The sequence below is a fragment of the Coccidioides posadasii genome, chromosome 2, assembly GCF_018416015.2.
Source record: "Coccidioides posadasii str. Silveira chromosome 2, complete sequence".
Taxonomy (NCBI): domain Eukaryota; kingdom Fungi; phylum Ascomycota; class Eurotiomycetes; order Onygenales; family Onygenaceae; genus Coccidioides; species Coccidioides posadasii.
The window spans coordinates 5,050,725-5,074,620 of NC_089408.1; the positions used below are offsets into that span (position 1 = coordinate 5,050,725).

Below are 23,896 nucleotides of genomic sequence, written 5' to 3' on the forward strand. Positions count from 1 at the left end.
ACCATGTCCAGTGCAAGAAACAACCGCGAGCGAAGCCAAGTAGGCATGTCTATGTATGGATGGACAACTACCCACGTGCATCCTCGGTACCTTGTCGCCGTAGGATCTGGAGAAGCAATCGGTTCTGCGGATGTGAATGGATACGGAGAAAGCAGAAGGAAGGGGGTAGCTAGGCCCTATCCTGGTCAACTAAATTTTGACATCGTGGCGGTCAGCGATGGATGGCACCGTTGTATGCCAACAAGGGGGTAGCACTGATTGCATTGTATGATGCTGCTTCGTATCTCCCATCTCATTGGCTCGGTCGTAGTGTTCCTTCGTCGTAATGATAATTTCTTTTAAATCCCAGCGGATGTTTTGCCTTATATCGCACTTGAAGAGGCCAGGGTGGTCAACCTCCCAGGTGCCCCTTGCTGGTCCCACTACTTAACATCCACTGGTGAATGCCGTAAGATTTTGGGAACGTGATACCCCATGGGCAACTAAGGGCCGGCACGGATCATAATAAACTGAATCACAAATCCAACCAATCCCAGTTTGCCCCCGAGCTCCGTGGCGCAAACCAAGCACCTGAAACAACGTCCCGCTCGTCCCGCAAACGGTTGGTTGGGTTTGGAACTTTTTCTCACTTCCCCCCAGGCAGGCTCGTTGACGTAGGGCAATCTTGTCCAACAACCCTAGTCCAGCACGACGCATTCAGACATCGAAACGTTTCAAAATATGTCGAATGCTGGCCCGGAGTAGCTACTATGGCCAGTCTTCCTTTTCTCCTAACTGCCAACAAAGCCGTAACCTGATGCGAGCTGGGACAGCTTTACAGACAAGCATATTGACAGCACTTAGAGCTGCTAAGCCATGGTTACTTTCTGTCTGTTATGACTGATGAGAGGTATTGAATGCCATATCACGAAATATATGAGGAATCACAAGGGGGACAACGTAGTTAATTACTGCGAGAAGCAACTCGCTGCTCCTACTAAAAGCAGCTTAATGTTCGGGGTCTCAATCTGACGATGTTGAGGATAGGTAATCCTTGAACTGTCCAGTTTATTTCATCCTGATACTCAGTACCTCTTCTGTTTGGTAATGAGTTGCAGGTACAGAACTCCGGCTGCTCGTCGCACAAACCAAAGCGCCCTCACCTTACCTTCCCCAGGCTCTCAGTCATTCCTAAACCCTCTAACATCGTCGTCTCTACTTATCCTTGAGTATCTGACCTGTACTGTAAACGCAACGGAACCGAGCGGGATTTAAGGTCGAAGCGTAGCAGCTTGGCATGGCTACTTGCATCCTTATGTAAATCACTCAGACGTGGGGTCGAGTGTTTGGGCTTTAAACTACCATGTACGGAGTAGACTCAAGTCTATTTCCTAGGAGAGCCCTCAGGTCAGTGGAAAAGAGCTGCGTTGATTTTCATACGTCAAATGTGCCCGGTGATATAAGATCTCCTCCAGGGATATGCCTTCATGGAATCATAAGGAGAGAAAAATAAGGTGCTCTCTGTAGCCTGCAAGCATGCTCGACAAATGATATGTTATCTGGAGTGGATCATCTAGAACAGGAAAAGCGACCTCGCCTTTAAAGCACATGTCAATAATCTTTCGTCTCAACCATTGCCCTGAGAAAATTTCTCAGGCAGAGGATCGCTGCAAATGCTGCTGGCAATGTTTGTCGCTGTGGTACTGTACATAATTTATGCGTCCCTAGCATCAAACCAGTCAGTTTATCAGAAAATAGCTGTCAGTGTCTAACGTAGTATTAAGGAAACGCATATCAATGATAGGAGTTCTCTGGAGCGCTCGCCAGAAGATTTTAAGGTAGGTAACTAGGTGAGGTCAGATCTACTTCGACCCGCACTTATGTTTTTCCGGCTGCTGGCTGGAGTGGACAGGATGAACCCAAGATGTGCGCGACGACATTTCAGCAAGCTCGGAATATTTTAATTTGTTATAGACAATGAAAGTTTTGCAGAGAACATCTTCTATATGCGCCCGGCCTTCCTATGTTTTAACGGGAATAAGGGCAGAAACTACACGCGCCCGCGCTGTCCATTCCTCAACTTTTAAGTCTGCCGTAGCGCATCCGATAAATGTTCACGGGCCTCCCCCAAAAGCTCCAGTCCCGTCACCGGAGTATAATGAACGGATTGAACGACGCAGGAAACAATCGGAATTGTTAAGACAAGACAAGGATACATTAGCGGCGAAAGGAGGAGCAGCAAGTCCTCTGCGAAAACGGTTCTGGAAAGATGTCCACGTGAAAGAAGCAGCCGGTGAAGCGAACTCTATAACTCTAAGTATCAATTTAGGACGCACGGTTTTAAACTGACTGGTCGGTATATAGAGGGTTACCAGGTCCTTTTAGATTCTCGACCGATACGTACCCCGGCCAAAACTATCCTGAATATACCACGTTCGAAACCTCATCTTGCACACGCGATAGCGCTCGAATGGGACCAACTCGTGTCGGCTCAACAAGCTCTGAGACATCACTTAATCCCCTTGACTTCTCTCACTGCACGAGCTGAAGACATTGTTCAACAGGACTCACGGGGCGAGAGTACTATCCGAAACGAGATTATGCGAACATTGATGAGATACCTTGACACCGATACCCTTCTGAGCTGGGCACCGCAGAAAGGGCCCTACGACATTGACAGCACAGAGGGAGCTGAAGAAGCTCCTAGATCGCTCCGAGATTTACAGATCCGCACCGCTCAGCCGATCATCGGATTTTTAACAACCGTCGTATGGCCAGGGATTGAAATCAAACCCGTTCTCGAAGAAGATAGCATCCTGCCAGTTTCCCAACCCCAGATGACGAAGGAGGTGATTCGCGGATGGGTCACCGGCCTTCCGGCATATGAATTGGCGGGTTTAGAGAGAGCTGTCCTTGCCAGCAAGAGTTTGCTAATCGGGGTGAGGCTCGTTGTCGAATGGAGCGAGCATTTCCGCGATCTCCAGCCGGGGGGAAGGAGAACCTTTGGCATTGAGAAAGCCGCCGAGGCATCGAGTCTCGAGGTTAAATGGCAGACCGAGCAATGGGGGGAAGTTGAAGATACACACGACGTGGAGAAGGAGGATTTGAGCAGGCAGCTTGGGAGCGCTGTTCTCTTGGTTAGTGGGGAGCGGAGGTGAAAGTTCGCGAGAACCGGAAAAGGCGCCCTGCAAGTCAAACATTTCCCTCACGGCCCTGTCGACAACACGAAATAAACGCGGCCATCTTCTATTCTTGACTGTGTGTAAATAAATCCTGATTCAAACTCGTGGATTTTACATTGATTGGGCATGATTATGCGGGCAGAGTGCTTGTCGGCAACGACGAGTGCTCTGTATATTTCGTAGTTAATGTGTAGTTCAATCGCATAGTTAACCATCGAGATCCGAGGACCAAATGGGACGGCATACTCCGAAGCATTCATTCCATACGGTGGACGCAGCTGTGAACCTTCTTTGACCATTCGACGGCTTCTGGTTCAAGAGCGGCCATGCTCACGAAACTTGGCGACTGTTATTGATCGGCTCCGCAGGCGCTTCATCGTCAAACGCGCAGCGCCAGCAATCCAGACTTAACCGCCAAGGCCTCGCCCCCCTTACCATCACCACCCGATCGCAGTTACTTCTAGGCCATACTTGTAAGCATTCTCAGCATGGAATCAATCCACTTATCCCTCCTGTGCTTTTGATTTTGCAAGGATACCACCTCTTTAGGGACATTTCAATCCTCGACTTTACCCGTTTACCCGTTTATCCGACCGTTGTGGCCGCCATCCGCCTTTATGACCTTTGCTTGCCTTCGCAGAAGTTGTGTCTGAACCGAAAATACGGGATCCAAGGGTGAATCCCTGTGGAAACGGCGAAGATGGGAGACAAACATGAAGGGTAATGCCCAGTTCTTTTCTTTCTGCATTCCGTCGTTCGTGTCCTTCGGAACTACCTGTATTGTGCCACAGAGGTCCTTAGGTCCTAACCCGGCTTGACCCATGGCTCCAAACTTACTCAGCTTCCATCATCTTATAGGCACAAGCGCTCAAAGAGTGCGCTGGCTCTCTCCATTCTCCATCGCGATAAGTCAAAGAGTGACGATGGTAACTATGATAAGCACTCAAATCTAGACCCCGGTTCACCGATATCGACCTCCCCCTCCCCTGTTCACGAGTCCCGCCATTCGTACTCTGCGTCAATGAGTTACCTACGGCCATCAAGGCGAAAAGCAGAGGCGGAGGCCACGAGCAGCCAGAGCAGCAATAAATTGCCGTGCGAGAGCCCCGAGAATCCTACAGATTTAAGAGACAGGTTGGATATGAACACAGCTTCCACATCGAATGTCCCAGCGGGTGGTGCTCTGTCGATAGAGCAATCCGTACGGACCTTTCGGTTGTTTGAGATCCTACGCGATGGAGACACAACAGCCATATCGAAGGCAATCAAGGAGTGTCGAGATTCTGAAACACAAAACACCATAGCACTAGGAACAAGCATCCTTCACCTAGCAATCCAATGTGCAGAGCCTCAAGTCGTTGAATATGTACTTTCGAATGGTGACGTTGATGTGAATGCTAGGGATCGTGATGGAAACACCCCTCTTCACTTGGCAGCGCAGTTGGGACGACTATCAATTGTGAAAGAATTGCTGGATCGTCCAGATATCAATGACGGTATCACAAACTTCCATGGCCAGACTCCTCTTGACCTCGCCCGGACGCCAGAAATTTTCCAGCAGCTCCAGCTTTCCCGATCGCTATTTATAGAAGCGAAGACTCGAGAGATCCAGTGCCTAGTGGCACAGGGTGATTACGAGGGATTGGAAAATTTGCTGGTTGACCCACGAGTTCAAGGAACGGTCGATGTGAATAGCTTGGACCTTGTGACAGATCGCACGACAGCCTTGACCGGTGGAACCTTGCTGCATGAAGCGACAAGGAAGAAGGATTCAAGGCTGATCCAGATCCTGCTGATGAATGGCGCGGATCCTTTTCGCCGTGATAGAAAGGGAAAGCTTCCACAGGATGTCACAAAGGATGATCGGACAAAAGCCATCGTGAAGAGGTCACCAGCTGCCGTTATTGCTCAGCAGGGAATCCAGGAAAGGTCCATTCTGGGAAGTAGTTCTGGGCATGGTGGTGATGTGAGCATTGGAGGGAAAGACGCCCGTGAAATGAAAGGGTACCTCAAAAAGTGGACAAATTATACCGGAGGTTACAAATTAAGATGGTTTGTGTTGGAGGATGGGGTTATGAGCTACTACAAACATCAGGGTTGGTTGTGTGCTTCGACGCAGGTGAAAGGTACGCTAACATATGGTAGATGACGCTGGCTCTGCATGTCGTGGCGCGATCAATATGCGTATTGCAAAGCTTAATATGGATCCCCAGGACAAGACCAGATTTGAGATTCAAGGAAAGTCCTCTGTCAAGTATCACCTGAAGGCGAATCACGTTGTGGAAGCCAAGAGGTGGTTTTGGGCATTGAATAATGCCATCCAGTGGGCAAAGGATGAAGCGAAGGAAGACGACCGGCGACGGACGAGAGATGCTGAGGTTCTACGACAGGCAAGGATGGACCAATTTGGACAGGTACAGGATAATCAAACCGACACGGGAAGTTTCACCAGTGGCAAGGGCAACGGGAAAACACTCGCCCCTCCGTCCTTGGGCCTCACACCTAGCGGATCGAAACTAAGTCTCCAGCCTTCCAGAGGCGCCTCAGAAAGCGGCGTCGGGGATGAAGAAGGTTCGGTCTCCATTGCCCTTGATCCTACGTACTCGCAGCCTACTATCGACCGTATTATCAGTCAAGCCACTATACCCGCTGAAGGCGATGCGGATGATGACGACTACGCTGATTACGATAGCAGTCGGGAAGTCAAACCATCGAACAAGGACGCGTTCAACATTACAGCACAGTCTGTGAAACTGCAACTAGATCTCTTGGGGACTGTCTCAGCTGCATTACAGGCCGAAAAGGAGAAAAGTCCTAATACGACAATTTCAGATCCGTCTATAACCCAAGCCTTAACTACGTATGAAGGAGCAGTTAGCAATTTGAACTCCCTTGTACTTGATCTACTTAAGATCTCACGAGATCGCGATGCTTACTGGCAATATCGCCTGGAGAGAGAAGCCGATGCGCGGAAAATGTGGGAAGATAGCATGGCTCGTATAGCGCAAGAGCACGAGGAGCTTCAGAATAGAATGGGAGAGTCAGAAGACAAACGCAAACGAACAAAGAAGGCTTTAAAAGAGGCCTTAGAAAGCGCATCTACAGTCCCCAGCTCAGGTCCTTCACACGTCCAGATATCAGACGTGGTCGAGGTTGTTAAGGAACTGGCTTTGGACAAAGAATCAATTCAGTCTAAGCCAAGTGGTCATGAACTGGTGCGTAGGAGGTCGATCTTGGATGAAATAAGTGCTCTGTCAGAGAGTGAGGAGGAAGAGGAAGAGTTCTTCGACGCAATTGATGCTGGCGAGGTTGAAGTTGTTATTCCTCCAAAGCCGGAAGAGGTACCGCCTGCCGATTCTGATGTTCGAGCCCTAAAACAGTTAGAGATTGAGCCGTCATACAAGGGATATGAAGACCCAATACGCAAACGTCTAAAAATGGACGATGACAATCGACCAAAAATTTCGCTCTGGGTAAGCCAAACTTGACACTTCATCTGGCTATCCTACTCACATTTGATCTCTTTAGGGCATTCTTAAATCGATGATTGGAAAGGACATGACCAAAATGACGCTCCCTGTTTCATTCAATGAGCCCACCTCGTTACTTCAGCGTGTGGCAGAAGACATGGAATACACCGATCTCCTCGATGTCGCCGCCGATCGGGCCAATTCTTTAGAGCGTATGATTTACGTTGCCGCATTTGCGGCCAGTGAGTATGCTTCGACAATTGGACGTGTTGCTAAGCCATTCAACCCACTTCTTGGGGAAACCTATGAGTACGTACGGCCAGACAAAGGTTTCCGCTTTTTCATCGAACAAGTCAGCCATCATCCACCGATTGGTGCCGCCTACGCAGAGTCGGCCAAATGGGATTATTACGTGAGTGTCTCTTTTATGCTACCTCTAGGAAACACGCCTTAACATATTTGTCTCCAGGGCGAGTCAGCTGTAAAGTCAAAGTTTTACGGTAAATCTTTTGATATCAATCCGTTGGGTACTTGGTTTTTGAAACTGCGCCCGGTTACTGGTGGCGAAGAGCTTTACACTTGGAAAAAAGTCACTTCCTCGGTAATTGGCATTATTACTGGGAGCCCGACCGTGGACAACTATGGTCCGATGACGATCAAGAACTGGACAACCGGCGAGGTTTGCAACCTGGACTTCAAGCCACGTGGCTGGACGGCATCATCCGCCTACCAGGTTACCGGCAAAGTTTTAGATCGGGATGGTGTTCCAAAATGGAGTATTGGCGGGCGTTGGAACGACAAAATTTATGCACGACACACACCAGGATATCACGAACCAGTGTCAGCACCGCAAAACGACGCATCGCCCAATCCGGATTCACCGCAAGCCTTCTTAGTTTGGCAAGCGAATCCACGGCCGACTGGGATTCCGTTTAACCTCACACCTTTCGTTGTCACTCTTAACGCGATACCAGAGAGCTTAAGACCATTTTTACCTCCTACAGATACCCGTCTACGACCAGATCAACGTGCAATGGAAGACGGCGAATATGACTTTGCAGCCACAGAAAAACACCGTGTCGAAGAGAAACAAAGAGCTAAGCGCAGAAAACGTGAGGCCAAGGGCGAGGAATTCGTCCCCAAATGGTTCAGCAAGGGCAGATGTGGCGTCACTGGGGAAGAATACTGGGTTTATGGCGGAAAATACTGGAAATGTAGAGATACGGGTGATTGGAGCTTGTGTGAAGATATTTTTTAAGAAACACTGTCCAGAGGGATTTATTGTTGCCCAACGAAATGGGTTTCTGCGAGATTGCATTCTGTGGTAGTCATAGCATGGGCACCGTTTTTGTGAAGCCATTTTGTGAACCGCAATTGGCGAACTTGAGTGACAGATACATGGCCCATTCGGCTAATATAACATAGCACGTATATAGGTCAATACCCACCTCATCGTTGTGGACTTGAACGGTGCTTTGGCTACAGAATTGAGCTTACAATCTGGCCCAGCTCGGAGCTTGCCGGGCAGCCAACAGGAGTGTCACGTGACCATGTTCTGGGCCGACCTGAGATCTGCTGAATATCGTCGCAAAGAAAAAGTGGGTGAATATCGGTCAATTACCACACGCAAAAATTCCATGACAATGGTGGTAGAATTCACCTGTCAAAGGTGTGCTCAGGCGCTCCGCCTTGGAATCAGAAGCCATGTTCCCACAGCTAGGATGAAATCGATCCCTAACACCCGGTCTTATCACTCGAACACCATTTTCTCTGGACGCCGAAAGCTCCAGCCCAGCATCAAGCATGGATATGTCAACGTTCAGGACCAGATAAAAGGAATCGCGTCTGCTTCCAGATCTCAAGCTACCGATGCACCCTCTTCTCAAATCCAGACAAAACGTCAGGCGTCCAGATCTGAGTTCGAGCGGCCCATCCTCCGTGCGAATAACCTCTTCCACTCCTATACAAACTCTCCTTCTCCGGAGATCAGACGTCGCGCGGCATTCATCAAGCAAAATGCATTTTGTCCTCATCCCAACCACCGGCAAACACGCATTCCGCAGTCTCCGCATGACTCCGAGTCTAGGAAAACCTCCGACGCAACCAGTCAAGAGCCAGCCCCTGCACAGTTCGAATGTCCCGACTGTGGGGTCCCGGTATACTGCTGTGAAGAGCACTGGATGGATGATTTCGAAGCACATTTGGAAGTGTGCGAGACAATTCGACAAATCAATGAGGACGACCATGATTTGGTTTCGGGTCGATTTTTTACAGAGTTTGACTATCCCGGCCGACAGGATGACGATTTCGTGGTTAATATGACGAATTGGGATACATTCTTGTATACGAGGGAGTTTAATGCGGTAAATGATGATAGGTGTATGCGGCAGGTTACGAGACTATTGACATATCCGGTGACTATTGCGAGTGTATTGCATGAGCTAAGCCCCTATGATATTCGGAACAATGGGAGACTCACGACAGAGGGATTAAAGAGTCTTGCTGGTTAGTATAAGCAATAGCAAAGCCAGTACCCTGTTTATGAAGTTACTGATGTAGAAATCAGCCCTCCGATATACCCTTCATCCGCCGAAAACAGGTGAAGGAACGGATATGTCGGGCCTACGACTCCATGCTCCGCCAGTTAGAATATTCGTTCTCGGAGCCCGTGCCGAGTCCTCTCTTCCACGAGACGTCTGGTTACAGCTCACATACCTCTTCCCAAGAGCAAGCATCAATCTCATCTTCATCGGCCCGGAAAGCATGGCAAACAGAGATGACGAATTCCCACTCCCGGAACGAACTCCGAGCAATCCCTTCGGCGGCATCGTAGAAGACCGTTTAGGACCGCAACTCAAGATAACAACATATGTGGACTACTTCCATACCATGCATCGCACAAACATGTTCCAGCCCTATGATCCTTACTTTGACTGCTTCATGCTTTTCCATCCTGGTCTGGGTCACCCTGCAAGCTCACACGAGTGGGAAGAAACATTGCCCCATCTCCTTGAAACAAAAGTACCCATTCTCTGCACGGGATACACTGAATGGGATATGCAGAGAGACCTGAATTGGGTGACAGAGAAATGTGCCGGTGAATTCGATATCCTCCTTGAGCCGGGAGAGAATAGGTTCCGGAGCTTGAGGTGGGATCTGAACGATTTAGATCCGCATGATGTCTCTGCCGGAAACTGGGGTGTTTGGGGTTTTAGAGGAAAGAGGTATGCTTTCGGGCTTTCTGTTCATTGTTCCTCACACTCCTATGCTAACCATCTTCTTCTGTTCAGATACGAGGCTACCCTAAAAGACTAGATCCTTTTCATTTGATTTTTAGTTTGGAGTACAGGGAGGACATCCAGTTCTACTTCGGGACTTATGAAGGTCTCTTTGTCGCATTGGGGCACCGTGAATGTATTGTAATTGGCTTCCTTATGCATGTATATTACCAGCTCCCCTCTGCCTATAGCCAAATGCTATCCCAACTTCAAGAGCGGTTGTTTAAAGCTAATTTTTCATCATCTGACTACTGTGAATATCATTAACCATAGCAATATACTGCTCGACGTGATCATGAGGAGCATCATAATAATACATATGTACAAAACCGGCACCACCTTGTTTACTATCCTTGCATCAGATTAAGGCGACGAAGCAGGATCCAAAAAATCACAAGCATGGAGACAACATTTCGAATGCGACTGCAAGCCGAGCTGCCTCTAACCAAAAAAAAAACCTGGGTATAAGCCATTTAGCGAAAGCGCGGGTATCGTATCTGGCGAACGTAGGACAGAGCACAGCAAAATAAACAAGAAATAAAACATCAAATCCCCTCCCTATCGCGTAGTTACATGCCTCGAGTTCTGACTTAGAGGAGCGTCACAGTCGCCAGGACGATTGCTACCATGGACCAATAACCGCTCAACTTCAGAAGATGCGGCAACATAAGCCCGGGGGCCATGTTGGTCGATTCTCCGGAGGGAGCGGTAGTCCCGTTGGGCAGAGTGCCATTAATATAAATTCTTGTTGTGCCGTTGACCTCCACAGTCTTGACGATGGAAGAATTGCGTGGCAGCCCGTTCTGATCTGTGTCGTTGAGTATGGACTGGATATAGGTGCTATTGTTATTATCATCGCATCCGCACACGGAGTATTGTTGGCACAGGCAGATGATCGGGATGTTCTCGTCCATGCCACTCGTGCGATTGCGCCAATTGAAGTCATGATTGGACTGATAGGCGTAGGCTCCGAATAGCCAAAGCCCCGGGAAAAAGGCGAGCAGCGCCACTGGGAGGAAAAATGGCAATAAACCGGTTGGAGATCGCCTGCCAGCTGTGTAGGGAACTTCCGCACCTCCCGCGTAATTGTTGCCGCCGCCGTAACTACGAGGGCTGCCGGATCCTCCGGGCGACGTGCCACCGGCATTGCTGGAATGCGGAAATAATCCATCGTCAACTTTTCGAAGCCCAAATCTATCGCACTGATCGAGCCTTTGTAGGACTAGAATAACGCACCTTGACGGTCTACTACCCGGGCTGCTAGCACCACCTCTGCCGCCGGGGCTTCCGCCACGCCCACCACCCCCCGAACGACCTCCAGATCCTCCACCGCTGCGGCCTCCGCCTCCACCTCGTCCTCCTCCTCCTCCACCTCGTCCTCCTCCTCCACCTCCGCCACCCCTTCGCTTCTCCAACACAGGCAATTTAGGAGCGTCGATCACGGGCGCATAGTGGCCGCTTGCCTCAGCTTCTGTTCGACTGAGGTCCGTCCGGAGGACTCTCCGTGATGTGACGGAGAGCGAGGAAGAGAGGAATAGGAGCAAGCCAAGCGTAAAGCTCGATTTTATTTTCATACTGTCAGTATTTCGCGTATGCGCGCGGCATGCAAGTATGCGCCCAATGGTTTTGCAAGAATCGTAAACACTCCAATCCTACAGCCACAGAATATGTAGTTACTTGGAAAAAAAAAAAAAGAAAAAAGAAAAATGTTCGTTCATATGTTGCACCCTGATGAGCAAATTGTGGACAGTAAAGCAGGATATGTTGTTGGAAACTACAAGCAATGCCTGTTTTTAAATGACAAAACAAAGCTCTTGCTCAGTGAAGCGGTCAAGACAGGGCCGTTCTGCGGACAGCTTGCGGCCAAGGCGGCGATGCAAACTCAACTCTCTTTGTTCCTCCGACGCTCAACTTACCGCGGCGTGGCGAAGCGCAAGGTTGAACCTGGCCAAGCGCGACACGGGGGCGTATCGCGGGTGATGACAGCCAAGCTTCCAATTCGGATTCCAGAAAATGTCAAATAGCACCGCTAGCTGCCAATAAGTTACCATTCAAGTTAAAAACAACTCCACTGACTGTTCTACATACATATGTGGGATGGTGCTAGGATTTGGCACCAACTATGGAGTACAGATTGCAGAGGCAGATTTTCAAGTTGCTCTCGCATGAAACAAGGCCTTTGAAGGGCCACCAGCGTCAGCCATGTGGTTAAGCCCGTCATGACCATCTCAGGTTGAACTTTATGATCCATTCCGAGGCTGAATACCGACAAATTGCACCGCTGTACGCATGCGAGTAGTCCATAGACGCTGCTTGGAAACAAGATCCTCTTTACCGCTGGACTATCCCGACTTCTCGATAGATCACTAGAGATTGTAGGGAGTAACAGCTTCATCATTGCAGCCCAGTGCTCAACAAAATCAAAGTAGTCCCCCCTGAAAGCCCAACACAGCGACCACCCGAGTGATCGGGCAAGGCGGCCACGAAAAAGATTGTTATCCCCACACTTGACCTCCATCGAGACCCGCATACCCCGTATTCTGGCTCCAATTCAAAACCGAATACTCTGTGCAGCCCATACAGGGAAAATTCAACCTCGAATGCATGCGCCCTGCTTGCGGGGGCACATCACGTTCAGGTGAAGAGGGTTCTCTCGTATTTCTTCCCGTCTTCACCACAAAAAATTTGGTCATAGATGGTTGAATATACAAATAGGGATGGTCTGAGGCATAGCCGAGTTGGAGTGTGATCGTCGAGAAAGCAAACTTATGTTGTATATACGTACCTTATGAGGCTCTTTCGTACTTAAAAGAAATATAATCCACAGGCTTTGATCTACATCATCGGATTGATGTCGAGGAAGCATGTGGACATGCTTAGCGACTAGGATAATACCAGATTGCCAGGTCTTTGCCGTCAGTGGTTTTGAAAGCAGTTCGACTCTGAATCATATCATTCCCTTGTCACTTTAACTCGAGCTCTCACAGGAAGATAGTAAAGGTTAAGTAGTTGGATGTCCGCCAGTATAGAATCTACCTTACTCACTTCTATGGCTTATCGACGCGCTCGATCATATTTAACAAGGTCAACGGCCACAAGCAGGGAGGTGCATCATTTCACATGCAATAAGGTACGCTACCTGCTACCCTCTTGAGGCCAGACAGTGCGATTTAGTGACCTTTTTTGGGTGGGTGGGGCGAGTGTATCTCAACATGGCTAAGTAAAAAACGGGGATATCTAACTGCCAGGTATTAGGACTTATGCGGACAGCTAAAATAACTTTCTGCTGGTATATAAAGCCGAAGGAAATTCATCCCGTCAAGGCCTTGGCGGCACATAGTTCCCTAGAGTAAGGTAAAGCCATACTCGAGACCGAGGCTGTAAGCACAGATGCTCGGGATAACGGCATCAGTTTTAGATGAAGGCCATGAAGTCGAGGTGCTGAGCAATCAAGAAAATCTCTCGAAGTGCATGGATGAACCGTTGATTGCTTGATTGAGAATGGGAGGCTCAGTACGAAGTAGAGAATGCCTAATTCAAGAATGTTCACAACGGCTTGGTATAAACGTATGGATGACCCGCTCTCAAATAGGCTGGCATAGAGCAATTTTCCCTCAAGGATAACCGAGTTACTTAAGGGCGAATAACTTGGACGCTGTGCAGATCGTTGACCCAGGGGACGATGATGCTTTTCGAGACATCATCCTCGAGCTCCTTACCAAAAGTACCCTCAAAGATACAGAAAATAGAATGATGGACTAAAGAAATAAACAAAATAGGAGCTTCTTCGCGTTGGGGAGAGAAAAGTGCCGTCAATGTAAGAAAGATAGTCCGTCCCCTGACATCTTCAAGTGTAGTAAAACACTCCACAAATTGGTTGATTGAGCAAAAGCCCAAGAATTTTCACATAGCCCACCACAACATGTTTGCATTAAAGACTTCTTGACCGTCGTTATTCTGTCCTGTTTAAGACTTCGAGCGTGGGTAGTTGTCGTGTCGATGTGGCAATAATAAGTTACAAACAGAACAAACAGAACAAACATGTCATTTCTTCCAAATCAATCAATCTCTCGTCGCTTTGCGGACGAAAAAATTCAACTTGTTTTGTCTCTGCACTAACTGAGTGACGGGACTCACGCTGCTGGCTCACTGAGCCAGTGACGATGTGCCGACTCTGATTAGGCGTAATTATCACATCTTTCAAGCTCTCTTCTTATTCTTGACTTGCTGCGAATCACTGACGTCTCTGGCAAGCCACCCGAACCTTTCAATTCACTACGGAGTACAAATGTCGCAAAAGTACGGAGTAGCCTTCCCCGATAACTGTCGCTGAGTCGTATACATCTTCCATGGAATCGATTTCAATAGCCAACAAAGCGAATGCAGTAGCCTTTATGAGGGTTGTTGCGATCACACGATCATCGAATATCTTCACACATAGGAGCAATTCTTCAAACTCAGCTGCTCTAACGCAGGTTTCCCATTACCTTCCTCCTCGTTGAGTGGAGCGGCTAAAGGGACAGCGTCCTTACGAGCCCTTTCATTTGGAAGGACAGCGAACACATCTGCCCGTTTTGTGCTCGTGTAAGCTGGAGCTGGGTGAGAAGCAAAGGCAGACATGCTTTTGTGAATAGTGGTCTTTCGAGTTGCAAGAATAAAAATGGAATTGAAATGTCTCTAGCAAATCGATTCCATTAAGAGCCTTCATAGTTCGTGCTATTTGCTCTTCTTGGTCCCTCGCGGGACCAAATCCCATAGAGAGCATGACTCCTTGCGCTTCTACATTCCAAGCAATCGTATGTCTGGTTTTGCCAATCCAATTCCAGTCTAATTTTGTATATATATACACACATCCAGCTATGAAAACACAACTTCTATATGGCGCATATCTCAGAAAAATCATCACAGCTTACTTGATTTGGCCCCGGATTGTTCCTCGTCGGGAACTTTAACAACCACCTTTCCCCATGTTTCCCTACCCCCAAGAGCTTGTAACGCCCTCGGTACGGACTCGAGGCCAACAAAGGTTTCGTCCTTGAAGCTGGTCCCTTTAAACTTTCCTTCCTTCACCAAGTCAAATATTCCCTTCCAAACGACACCGACGGTTTCTTTCTCGAAATTTGCATACTGGCCCCAGTGCAGCCCAACAAGGCTTACATTTTTCAACAGTACACGGTTCAACGCGACCTTCTCGATACTTCCTGCCGCAAATCCGATAACGAGCAATCGTGCATTCCAGGCCACGCACTTTAGGCTCTGATCGATCATACCAACAGGATCGTACACAATATCGACGCCAGCCTTTCCATTACCTGTTCGGTGTTGCGCACAAAGCTTCTTCACGGCATCAGGCCATTTGGGGTCCCGATAATCGATCGTGTAATCGGCTCCAAAGCTCTTGGCAACCTGTCGTTTCCTCTCCGTTCCCGCTGTAGCAATTACTGTAGCCCCTTTCGCCTTGGCAATTTGCACTGCGGCGAGCCCAACGCCACCCGCAGCCGCGTGAACAAGAACCCATTCACCCTTCTGCACGTTGGCACGATGTACAAGGCCACCATATGAAGTGGGCGCTGTGATAAATAGCCCTGCGGCATCTTCGAAGCTCCATCCCTCTGGAACGGGGAGCAACGAGCGCTCCGTTGCTACTATGTGTGTAGCATATGCGCCTTGGCTGGCGCCAAAGACGCGATCACCAACTTTGTATTTCGGAGATTTGTTGCCGCTAGGGGTACTGAGGACTGTGCCCGCAAACTCCGCGCCGGAAATCCATGGAAGTGGCGGCTGATTCTGGTATTTGCCTTGAATCTGGAGAAGATCGAAGAAGTTGGTCCCAGCGGAATGGACTTGGATCAAGTATTGATCTGGGGAAGGAGAGGGAGTCGGCAGGGTTGTGACCGTAAGGTCAAGGGGTCCCTACATTAAAAAGTTATTAGGACAATGCTTTTTCAGATGCATCCCGGGATTGCAATGGTGCAATCATTCCCGTGTACGCACGCTCGGGAGCTGATGCGCTTACCTTGACGTATTCTCTCACTTGAATCGCGCGCATTCTTCCTGAGTTGTTTCCGCTGAAAGAATTCTAAAAATTTCTTGAATGAAAATAATTGAAGCTGATGTTTCGTCCCTTTCCCTTTTTTACCTCAGATCGAAGTTGTCGCTCGCCCTTAAATGGTCTTGTCGCTGAAATTCTGATAAAGCTTGGTTATCGCGCACGCGGGGAAGATGCCGAGGCTCACTGCCCCGGCGTTCTGGTGAATGGCCCTTGGGAAGCGCCATAATAAGCGGCGTGCCGGCTAAAATTTCCCTAGAGTACGGAGTACGGAGCTCATTCGGAGAATAAGCGCATTGCTGAAACCATGATAATAACAGGTATGGCAATGTCATGCTGATTCTCTGAAGAAATTGATTTCCATATTCTATCGCTGTTGGAAGGATGGTCGCAGCTGAGTATACTTCAGGACAAAATGAACTGCTAGAAAATCCCATCATGAGGAGACATAAAGCAGCATGATCAATGACAATATTTCAGACCTCAAGCAGTCCAGAGCTCGAAATCTGCTCTTTCTTGAGCTCTTTGTTTGCTTATTTGTTTGTCTTGCCATGGTTAATGAGTCCTAGATGTCTGCAACAAAAAAAAAAAAAAAGGAAAAAAAAAAAAAGAAAAGGGAAAAAGAAAAAGAAAAAGCCGATGTATACTCCGTACCTTTTCCTAATTTCAGGAGGACTTGCCGACAATTTACACCTGCATCATGCATATTTTGTTATCTGCTTGTCCCCCAAGCCGTTTTCTCCCTTTTCTATAGCTTCAAGTTCTCCTTCATGAGACTAGCATGGCTGCTGCCATTTCAGCAAAATTCGTCAGCTTCTCCTTTCCTGAAACTGGACCGGCGTCTCAACGGCGCAGTTGACATATACCATCACCAAGGAACTCGGCGAATTTCTATGACTGGGAAGGCATGTATGTTTAACACATATAAATCACAAATTCACTTCTCCCGTTCCATGTTGCATGGACACCAAACAGCCGCACATCCCAGCCTAACACAGTACCGTACTACCGTTTCGGCAGCTAGGACAAGGTCGGGCAACTTGTCGCGGTCGATTTGACTGATGCGATGGTCAAATCAGCAGGTCCCGCCCGCTACAGTAGCTGAAGTATCTCAAAGATGATCTATTCATCTCTTCAAATGCCAAGAGGTTCAACGAGTGGAAGGGTGTTCCAACATATCGCGAAGCAGGTTCTTGAGGCATTGAAAACGCTACATAAAGATGCCATGTGCACACGGGTCCGGATTAATGCCTAGATAAACCGCTGAAAGTGCAACTAGCCTCTGATGCCAAAGATCGCCGGATATCAAAACGGGAAATGTCCTAAGAAATTGCACTCCATCTTCTCCTGAGTGCAAGTGGATAGCACATCCCGGACTTCCAAAACTGCAGATGGGTTCTTGCCTTCGCGGATACCGCGATGGATTTGGTTTGCTGATTTGGCCTAGGCTTGAAACCCGGTTGAGGCCTCAAAGGTGTCGCCTGACCGGCATATGGTTATTCGGGAAAACGGCAGCTATTGCATAGCGTGGCTCAATTTTCCTAATAATTTTAATCATTAACAATTAATACTTCTCCATCTTCAAACCAAAAGTTCCCGGTAGCCATAGCGAATATGAGTCGGAGATCCTTGCCAAATATAATATCAAATTTGGACCATATCTACCGTCATATGGTGACCTCACTGACTGGGGGGGCTTATGAGTGCTATCACTTATTGTGACTGATGTCCAGTCTAGATTGAGGCCTTTCTCACTGACGAGTCATCGGGGGTCGTCTTGAAGATAATGAATCTCGAGCAGAGGTCGGGGCCAACCGCAAAATAGTTGAAGGGCGATCCAATTGACCATGAGCGGAGCGGCAATTCGGCCGATTCATTGTTGTTATTGCCGACTCTCAGTCAATCGATAAAGGTTCACCGATATTTTATTTGAGATACCGTTACGTACGGAATATTGTGAGAGATTATTCATTCCCTTTCGGCTTCCACTAACCAGCAGGACCGTATGAAATATCCGCTCAACTGATCACATCGCATCGTAAGGCCGACGGAATAGATGGGGATGATTTGGCCAGGACAATCCTTGTTGCCACCCATTTGATGACCAATAGGGTACGCATGGAGCACAATATGGAGTAACCAGGACCGGGAAAGCAAATCAGCAAATAGCACAGCCTAGTATTCCCCCCGGTGTTACAGACACTTAAAGAGACGCAGCCTTATCAGGGGGTCAAAGTCAAGTCTTCCATCATATACACCCGGTGCTCAGCAGGATACCTTCTTTGTCATTGCACGGAGGCTGTATGTACGACTTAGGTAAGACTGTGGTGGAAATGTTCCTTGAATCATCAAGACCCATCAGCATAGGAATAAATGAATAAAGAAAGGGAGGGAAGAAGTAGGCAATTAACGAACGAAGCGCGTACGCAGGTCACCAGTCGCACCCTTGGATATAAGTGACGGACACAATTGGTCAAGCCAATGCAAGAAGAATTTCTCCGCCGCGTAGAACTTGACAGATTTAGTAGCGTTGCCTTTAAGGAGGCCACTCACAAGTCAGAGGACAGTGAGGAGGATGACGTGGGGAAGTTGAGGAATTCGCCTGGAATCTTAACCTGTTTGTCGTTGGTTGACTACCGAGGCTTTTTTGACGGGTAAAGTTACTCTTCGACGTCGATGATGGTGACACGAATGACAGGATGCTTTGTTTAAAGATCATGCAAGACCACCATCAGTTGCTCCATGATTTGGGACTTTTCCAAGTTGATATTCTTGCGCCGGTAAGTCTTTTCTATATAATTCTTGCTTCTAAAGGAGAACAAGACAAATGTTCAGATGTCCAAATAGCCCTGGAAACTGCATGTTAAACGCAGGCCAATATAAGAAGAATGTGCAAGTTAGAGTGAAACAAATCATCAACAAGAAGCAGATCAAAGGCGCCATTTAACTCCTTGTTTTCTCCATTGCCTCCCGATCTGCCCGCCCCGTCCCGTCGGATAAAGAAAATGTACACCTGCCCACATGTATCTCTATACCCTGTTGTCAAAAGGGAAAAATGCAAAGGACAAACTACCCATTCAAGACAGGAAAAACGACAAAAGAAAATTCAAAAAGAAGGTAGTGCTAGTATCATATACAAGCGAAGGATGGACTCATCTCTGGTTGATGTCCAGGGCCGATGACGTTGGGAGCATATACTCATGTTGGCCGTCGAAATGTGTACCACTATGAACCGGCTGATCAACAAGAGGAGGGTGTGCAGCTTGGGAAATCAGTGTATTGTGGGAGTATATCTGGTTGGCATCCCAATTCTGCGAGGGCGGTGGTTTTCCGTCCGGTTTAGGTTTTCGAAACCTAGGACGACGATTCGAAACTCGAGCGGCGCCCATAAAATTGTCCGGAGGGCCCGAAACTGCTGATGGTCGTTTCCAGACGAGTATACCAGGTTCTGAATCCAGATCTTCGGTATCGCAGGGCGCAATTTCACCGAAACATGGGTAAATAGTGGTGCTTTGATCGTGTATTGACGACTGCCCGCCATGAGATGGAATATAAGCAGAATTTGCAACTTGGTAGTATGCATCATCAGAGAAAGCGGGTTGAGATTGTTCAGGAGAGGCATAACTCCTTGAATTCGGTGTTAGAAGGGAAGGGGATGTTCGGTGGGGGGCTGTGCCGTGGTGTTGCTGCATATGTGGTGAAACTCCAGCTGCATAATGAGCAGATGGATTAAAAGGTTGAGACGGCGCCGCTGGATTGACCATTCCACTGCCGATACTGGAGTTCCCGATTGAACAGGGAACCGAGAATGCATGTCCAAATGCATCTCGCGAGGGGTCGTAGGAAAACGGAGGGTGAGGCATTGGGTGAAGGGTGCTGGTGCTCCCGCTCATTGCGATGCTGTTCGACGGGATCGAAAAAGTCCCTTGCATTTCATCGCTTTGCAAAACCACTGGGTTTCCCAACTGATAATTCTGGCTGGGTCTTTGGGGATATGTCCAGCCTTCGTTGTTTTCCTGACCCGTGGACCCATGCATCTCGCGATTCAAACATGGTGTTAACTTTCCGACGACCTCCTGAGACTGTTCCACCTTCACAACCTTCGACTCGGTCGCTTTGTTCGAGGTCTTCTTTCGTTTTTGTCGAGATAGCTTTTTCACACCCCATTTCTTTAATCGACTGCGAAGTTGCGTCTCACTGGAACGGGTCAAATTGAGAAACTGGCAAATGCTTGTGAATGTTCTCAGCAGGAATGGGCTTACGTTGGGTCAAAACTCTCGCTGCGAATCTTCTTCATGACTTGTTTCAGTGGCCATTCCTCAACTTCATACAAATTTGATATTTCGTCTTTCTTGCTGTCCCACACATCTGACGGAATTGTCTTTTTCATCTTGTTCCTGTGGAGCCGTGAAGGCTGACATTAGCCAGCCTGACACGAGTCGGTGTATCGGTCAGCGCTGATTTGGCGACGTCGAAGCCGTGATACGTCGCAAAAGTCGCTCGACTTTGAATTAATTTTATCGAAAGTCCGTGCCGCCGAACCGTCAGGATGGAATTTGCAAAAGATCCAAGGTCAGAGTTGACGACTTTGGCCTCTGCAACGCGCAGGTCAGAGCTTTAACAAGGGCTAGGCCGTGCTTATCAAAGACTCGCAGTTTTCCGAGCCTCAAGCATAAGCAGTTAGTATTTACAGGGATAATGAAGAACCGCCACAAGCACCGGCTATTCCTGGTGAAGACGGAGCAGTTATGGATTTGATTTTCTCTTGTGCAATGCTTCCTATTCGCCATTTGACCCTAAACGACATGCACTATTATTTTCAGCCAATCCCAGGGACATGCAAGTCCCCTTCACCACCATCCCCGGATGACAGGACTCCTCTGCGCCGCTACAGATCCAATGACGACTCCTTCATGAGAGAAAGTCCCTGTGAATGATGGATATTCGTGGATGAGCGGCTCTCGCTCAGTATCGCTCAGGGAGCAGCGTATGCTCTCCGGAAGCACGGTCTGTTGAACAGCGAATCAAGTTGCATTATTTCTGAAGGTTCAGCTAGTTGCCTTTGGGAAGGAGATTGAACCTGCCTTCTAAGGTATGGGGCGGGAATATGTTGATTATCTCCATTCGGCGTTTTGTTAATTATTGTCTTTAGTTAAAGTAGCCATTATCACTGCATCAGCCAAGGCAACACATATGACCAGATAACCCTTGCTAAGTTCACAAATTCAGATCCCTGTTTGCCAACCGCACCCTTAGCTCAGGGAGCGACATTGGATTTTGGGGGCAAATTGGTCCCTTCAAAGGCCGGGGATCCCCCTTCGTCACGCTGCTAAGCTTGATGATACGTCAGAAACTCTGCTAGGCCCAATAATAGTGTAGAAATGTGGTCCCAACGGATTGGTATGGCCCTTGTAGTTGCAGGACGCTTGACTCTTTTGATTAGTGAAGGTCACAAGAAATGCCCAATCTCCACGGGGTGCCGCTCGCGCATCTCCGCTTCCTGTATCCAAGGGAAAGGAAAAGGATGTGAACCGTGAAGAAGTTTGAAATATGGAGCTAGCCATCACAGTAAGCGGCCACTTCATGGGGAAAACACGTTTGCGTTGATGGGGATGACTTAAACGTCTTTTCGTTTTGCTCGAGATACGCACGCCATCCAAAGAGCACATGAACAATCATCACGGACCCCTCCAGTCTATCTCCGCCAGAAGACATAGTCCATTACGTTGGCGTGCCTTTTGATGCTCTATACAGATTACGCATTCCAAATCCCTAACAATTTGACTAGTCAACAAAAAGCAATCCCCGACAGGTGTATCTCCTCATTGGTAAAATGGTGGAAAGCTCCTGAAATATTCGAAGAATCTAGGAATATTGGACCCTGACAATTGTTTCACATTTTCTTCCGTACGAAGCACACAATGCATTCACCACATGGCAGGATATGACCTTGAGCGCTCTAGTCCTCTCTCCTAGCATCAATCGCTGGCCTGTGCTCTCTGGAGCAGACGTTACAGCTTTAACAATCTAGCCGGCATTCTAGACCTGCCGAATTTTCTCTACCTGAGCGGCCAAATGATAGTGAGGATTGTTTAAGACTTTGATACAAGGGCTTTCCATGGATAATTTATTTTTTCAAACATGACAACTCTCAGTACTCCGTACACCGGCTCTGATGAAGAGAGGTAACCTGCACACGTGTGGCACGCACGCCTACGCGCTAGAGCTTATAGAACATGACTTTAATATCGGTCGGGCGGTGAAAAAGATGTCACCGGCGAGATAAAATGGTTGCTGGACGAAACAGCAGGGCTGTCTTGTTGGTAGCACATTTGTGTACAGTACTTTTGCGTCGCATGCTCAACAGGATTTCTAGCAAGCAAAAGCTCAGCAAAATTCAGAGGATGATTGTCGGTTGGAGACCGATCATTAATCTATTCACTGGTTGAAGCTTCTTGTTATGTTGATCGAAGAGCGAAATATCTGTCTCTGGAGAGCCCTGAGCAGGATTCGGATAGCTGCCGCAGTAGTATGATCATGAGGCGTGCCCTGGCGACGGGCCTCCCGTGTTTGCAAGTTATTGGGGGCCATGGCGATCAACAAAATTTTGGTCTGGGGTATCCCATAGCGATCCTTGACTTGGAGTGGTGCGTCTTCGTGGGTAAACTCCTCATGCGGCGGAGGTGGCCTGCTCCCACCGCCACTGATGGCATGGCCCCTCCTCTTGCCAGCCCCTACTACGGAGTAGAGTATGGGGAGATTATGTGGTCCAAACCGCCGCTTACGCGCCATGAACCCGAATTGATTCGCAATAGCGATTCCACGGGCGAGTCTGGAGTCTGATTCTACACCCAAGATGCCGGAACGGATCAGCGCCAGGAGAACCGACTAAATTAGGATGGCTGGAGATCTTGCGTTTGAGGATTTGCCAGCTTGTTACTCCGTACTCCGTACGGAGTTCTCTGTACGGAGTACAAGGATAAGTTTCTAATTCCTCCGAACGCAGTTGGAGCTAATGAGCTAACGCACCAATCCCGGCAATGCAGGAGTTGGAACCGATAACTCTTTCGGAGGATTAACGGCAAGCGAAGGAGCTCGAACAACACGGGCGGGATCACAGCGTCACGCCTAGCTCAGATAGAAATGAAACGGGAGCATAATCCGAGACGGAGCGCGAGCATGGGATATGCAAGATAATATGTAAGCGATGACAAACATCATTGCCGTTCAACTTTCTTGACTCGAGGGGTCAAAGGGGACATTTGAAGTTTCTCACTCCTCTTGAAGGCGCGAGGCGACCCAAGCCATTGGAATAGCTGCATATGACGGGTCACATTCCCTGGGATTCCAACGTGCCTCTTCGCTCGGCAGCAGCGCCATCGAGCAAGATGGTGAAAAAGCGTCGCGGATGAGATCGATGGGTCCCTCCCGCATGCCCAATCATATCTCCGATTTCTTGCCAGCCGTTCTGCAAAATATTTACGGAGTGCTCCGTACCCCGTGCATATTAAAATTGGCTTGCTTTGGCGGGCGTTCGACGTTGGTTCGGCGCAGAAGCGGGAATTCTTCACCTTATTAAGCTGGTGAGCCAATTGCTTTTAAACACTAAAGATAATTATTACTTCTCATGAGATTTCCTTCGCCAAAAGGCTATAGTTCATTAGTCACTAACAATACAGGCAACATGTATATTTGCAAGTCTCCAAACATCAACGTTCAATGAAGCGAGTCAAAAAAAAAGAAAAAAAGAAACAAAAACCCATACACCGTTCATGCCAAGTCCCCATGTCCCTATAATAATTGAAAAGCATGCTAAAACAAGACCACCATTACAAAGCGTGATTTTGGGATAAAGTAAAATAGGAGTTGGGAAGCGCAAGAGGAGGAAATAAGGTTCGCTCTCGGCAGTCGTTATATAATAAGGTGGCCAAAGCGCCG

The 23,896-nt window shown here is 48.3% G+C and overlaps 7 protein-coding genes across 7 annotated transcripts; 3 read left to right on the forward strand and 4 right to left on the reverse strand.

Moving 5' to 3' along the window:
• Positions 1 to 1,927: 1,927 nt before the first annotated feature.
• Positions 1,928 to 3,274, forward strand: ATP12 (ATP synthase complex assembly protein atp12). The gene is made up of 2 exons (XM_066124360.1): positions 1,928 to 2,272; positions 2,344 to 3,274. The coding sequence occupies exons 1-2, from the start codon at positions 1,957 to 1,959 to the stop codon at positions 3,135 to 3,137; spliced, it is 1,110 nt and encodes a 369-aa protein (XP_065980441.1). The 5' UTR covers positions 1,928 to 1,956; the 3' UTR covers positions 3,138 to 3,274.
• A 406-nt stretch (positions 3,275 to 3,680) lies between these two features.
• On the forward strand, positions 3,681 to 8,091 carry D8B26_004090 (uncharacterized protein). Its single transcript, XM_003067896.2, has 5 exons — positions 3,681 to 3,881; positions 4,020 to 5,257; positions 5,307 to 6,634; positions 6,690 to 7,043; positions 7,101 to 8,091. Exons 1-5 carry the CDS (start codon positions 3,862 to 3,864, stop codon positions 7,887 to 7,889), a joined length of 3,729 nt encoding a protein of 1,242 aa, XP_003067942.2. The 5' UTR covers positions 3,681 to 3,861; the 3' UTR covers positions 7,890 to 8,091.
• Positions 8,092 to 8,256: 165 nt separating this feature from the next.
• On the forward strand, positions 8,257 to 10,127 carry MSS51 (translational activator for mitochondrial COX1). The gene is made up of 3 exons (XM_003067895.2): positions 8,257 to 9,136; positions 9,198 to 9,855; positions 9,922 to 10,127. Exons 1-3 carry the CDS (start codon positions 8,269 to 8,271, stop codon positions 9,944 to 9,946), a joined length of 1,551 nt encoding a protein of 516 aa, XP_003067941.2. The 5' UTR covers positions 8,257 to 8,268; the 3' UTR covers positions 9,947 to 10,127.
• A 372-nt stretch (positions 10,128 to 10,499) lies between these two features.
• Positions 10,500 to 11,483, reverse strand: D8B26_004092 (uncharacterized protein; the record flags this gene model as incomplete). Its single annotated transcript, XM_003067894.2, has 2 exons — positions 10,500 to 11,058; positions 11,146 to 11,483. The coding sequence occupies 2 exons, from the start codon at positions 11,481 to 11,483 to the stop codon at positions 10,500 to 10,502; spliced, it is 897 nt and encodes a 298-aa protein (XP_003067940.1).
• Positions 11,484 to 14,340: 2,857 nt separating this feature from the next.
• D8B26_004093 (uncharacterized protein) lies at positions 14,341 to 15,958 on the reverse strand (the record flags this gene model as incomplete). The annotated part of the gene is made up of 3 exons (XM_003067893.2): positions 14,341 to 14,504; positions 14,823 to 15,822; positions 15,926 to 15,958. 3 exons carry the CDS (start codon positions 15,956 to 15,958, stop codon positions 14,341 to 14,343), a joined length of 1,197 nt encoding a protein of 398 aa, XP_003067939.2.
• Positions 15,959 to 18,699: 2,741 nt separating this feature from the next.
• D8B26_004094 (uncharacterized protein) lies at positions 18,700 to 20,497 on the reverse strand. The gene is made up of 2 exons (XM_003067892.2): positions 20,221 to 20,497; positions 18,700 to 20,155 (listed from the first exon to the last, which is right to left on the reverse strand). The coding sequence occupies exons 1-2, from the start codon at positions 20,346 to 20,348 to the stop codon at positions 19,111 to 19,113; spliced, it is 1,173 nt and encodes a 390-aa protein (XP_003067938.1). The 5' UTR covers positions 20,349 to 20,497; the 3' UTR covers positions 18,700 to 19,110.
• Positions 20,498 to 22,396: 1,899 nt separating this feature from the next.
• D8B26_004095 (uncharacterized protein) lies at positions 22,397 to 23,392 on the reverse strand (the record flags this gene model as incomplete). Its single annotated transcript, XM_066124361.1, has 4 exons — positions 22,397 to 22,692; positions 22,744 to 22,803; positions 22,988 to 23,022; positions 23,235 to 23,392. 4 exons carry the CDS (start codon positions 23,390 to 23,392, stop codon positions 22,397 to 22,399), a joined length of 549 nt encoding a protein of 182 aa, XP_065980442.1.
• Between the last annotated feature and the right edge of the window lie 504 nt (positions 23,393 to 23,896).

What these genes read in the sequence shown, in the direction of transcription:
- ATP12 (XM_066124360.1), top strand. Translation starts at nt 1,957, where the DNA reads ATGAAAGTTTTGCAGAGAACATCTTCTATATGCGCCCGGCCTTCCTAT. An exon ending in CCACGTGAAAGAAGCAGCCG is followed by an intron (nt 2,273 to 2,343) that starts GTGAAGCGAACT and finishes GTCGGTATATAG; the next exon opens with AGGGTTACCAGGTCCTTTTA.
- D8B26_004090 (XM_003067896.2), top strand. Translation starts at nt 3,862, where the DNA reads ATGGGAGACAAACATGAAGG. An exon ending in GAGCTACTACAAACATCAGG is followed by an intron (nt 5,258 to 5,306) that starts GTTGGTTGTGTG and finishes AACATATGGTAG; the next exon opens with ATGACGCTGGCTCTGCATGT. An exon ending in GACCAAAAATTTCGCTCTGG is followed by an intron (nt 6,635 to 6,689) that starts GTAAGCCAAACT and finishes TGATCTCTTTAG; the next exon opens with GGCATTCTTAAATCGATGAT.
- MSS51 (XM_003067895.2), top strand. Translation starts at nt 8,269, where the DNA reads ATGACAATGGTGGTAGAATTCACCTGTCAAAGGTGTGCTCAGGCGCTC. An exon ending in GGGATTAAAGAGTCTTGCTG is followed by an intron (nt 9,137 to 9,197) that starts GTTAGTATAAGC and finishes TGTAGAAATCAG; the next exon opens with CCCTCCGATATACCCTTCAT. An exon ending in TGGGGTTTTAGAGGAAAGAG is followed by an intron (nt 9,856 to 9,921) that starts GTATGCTTTCGG and finishes TCTTCTGTTCAG; the next exon opens with ATACGAGGCTACCCTAAAAG.
- D8B26_004094 (XM_003067892.2), bottom strand. Translation starts at nt 20,348, where the DNA reads ATGAAAAAGACAATTCCGTCAGATGTGTGGGACAGCAAGAAAGACGAA. An exon ending in AGCGAGAGTTTTGACCCAAC is followed by an intron (nt 20,156 to 20,220) that starts GTAAGCCCATTC and finishes GACCCGTTCCAG; the next exon opens with TGAGACGCAACTTCGCAGTC.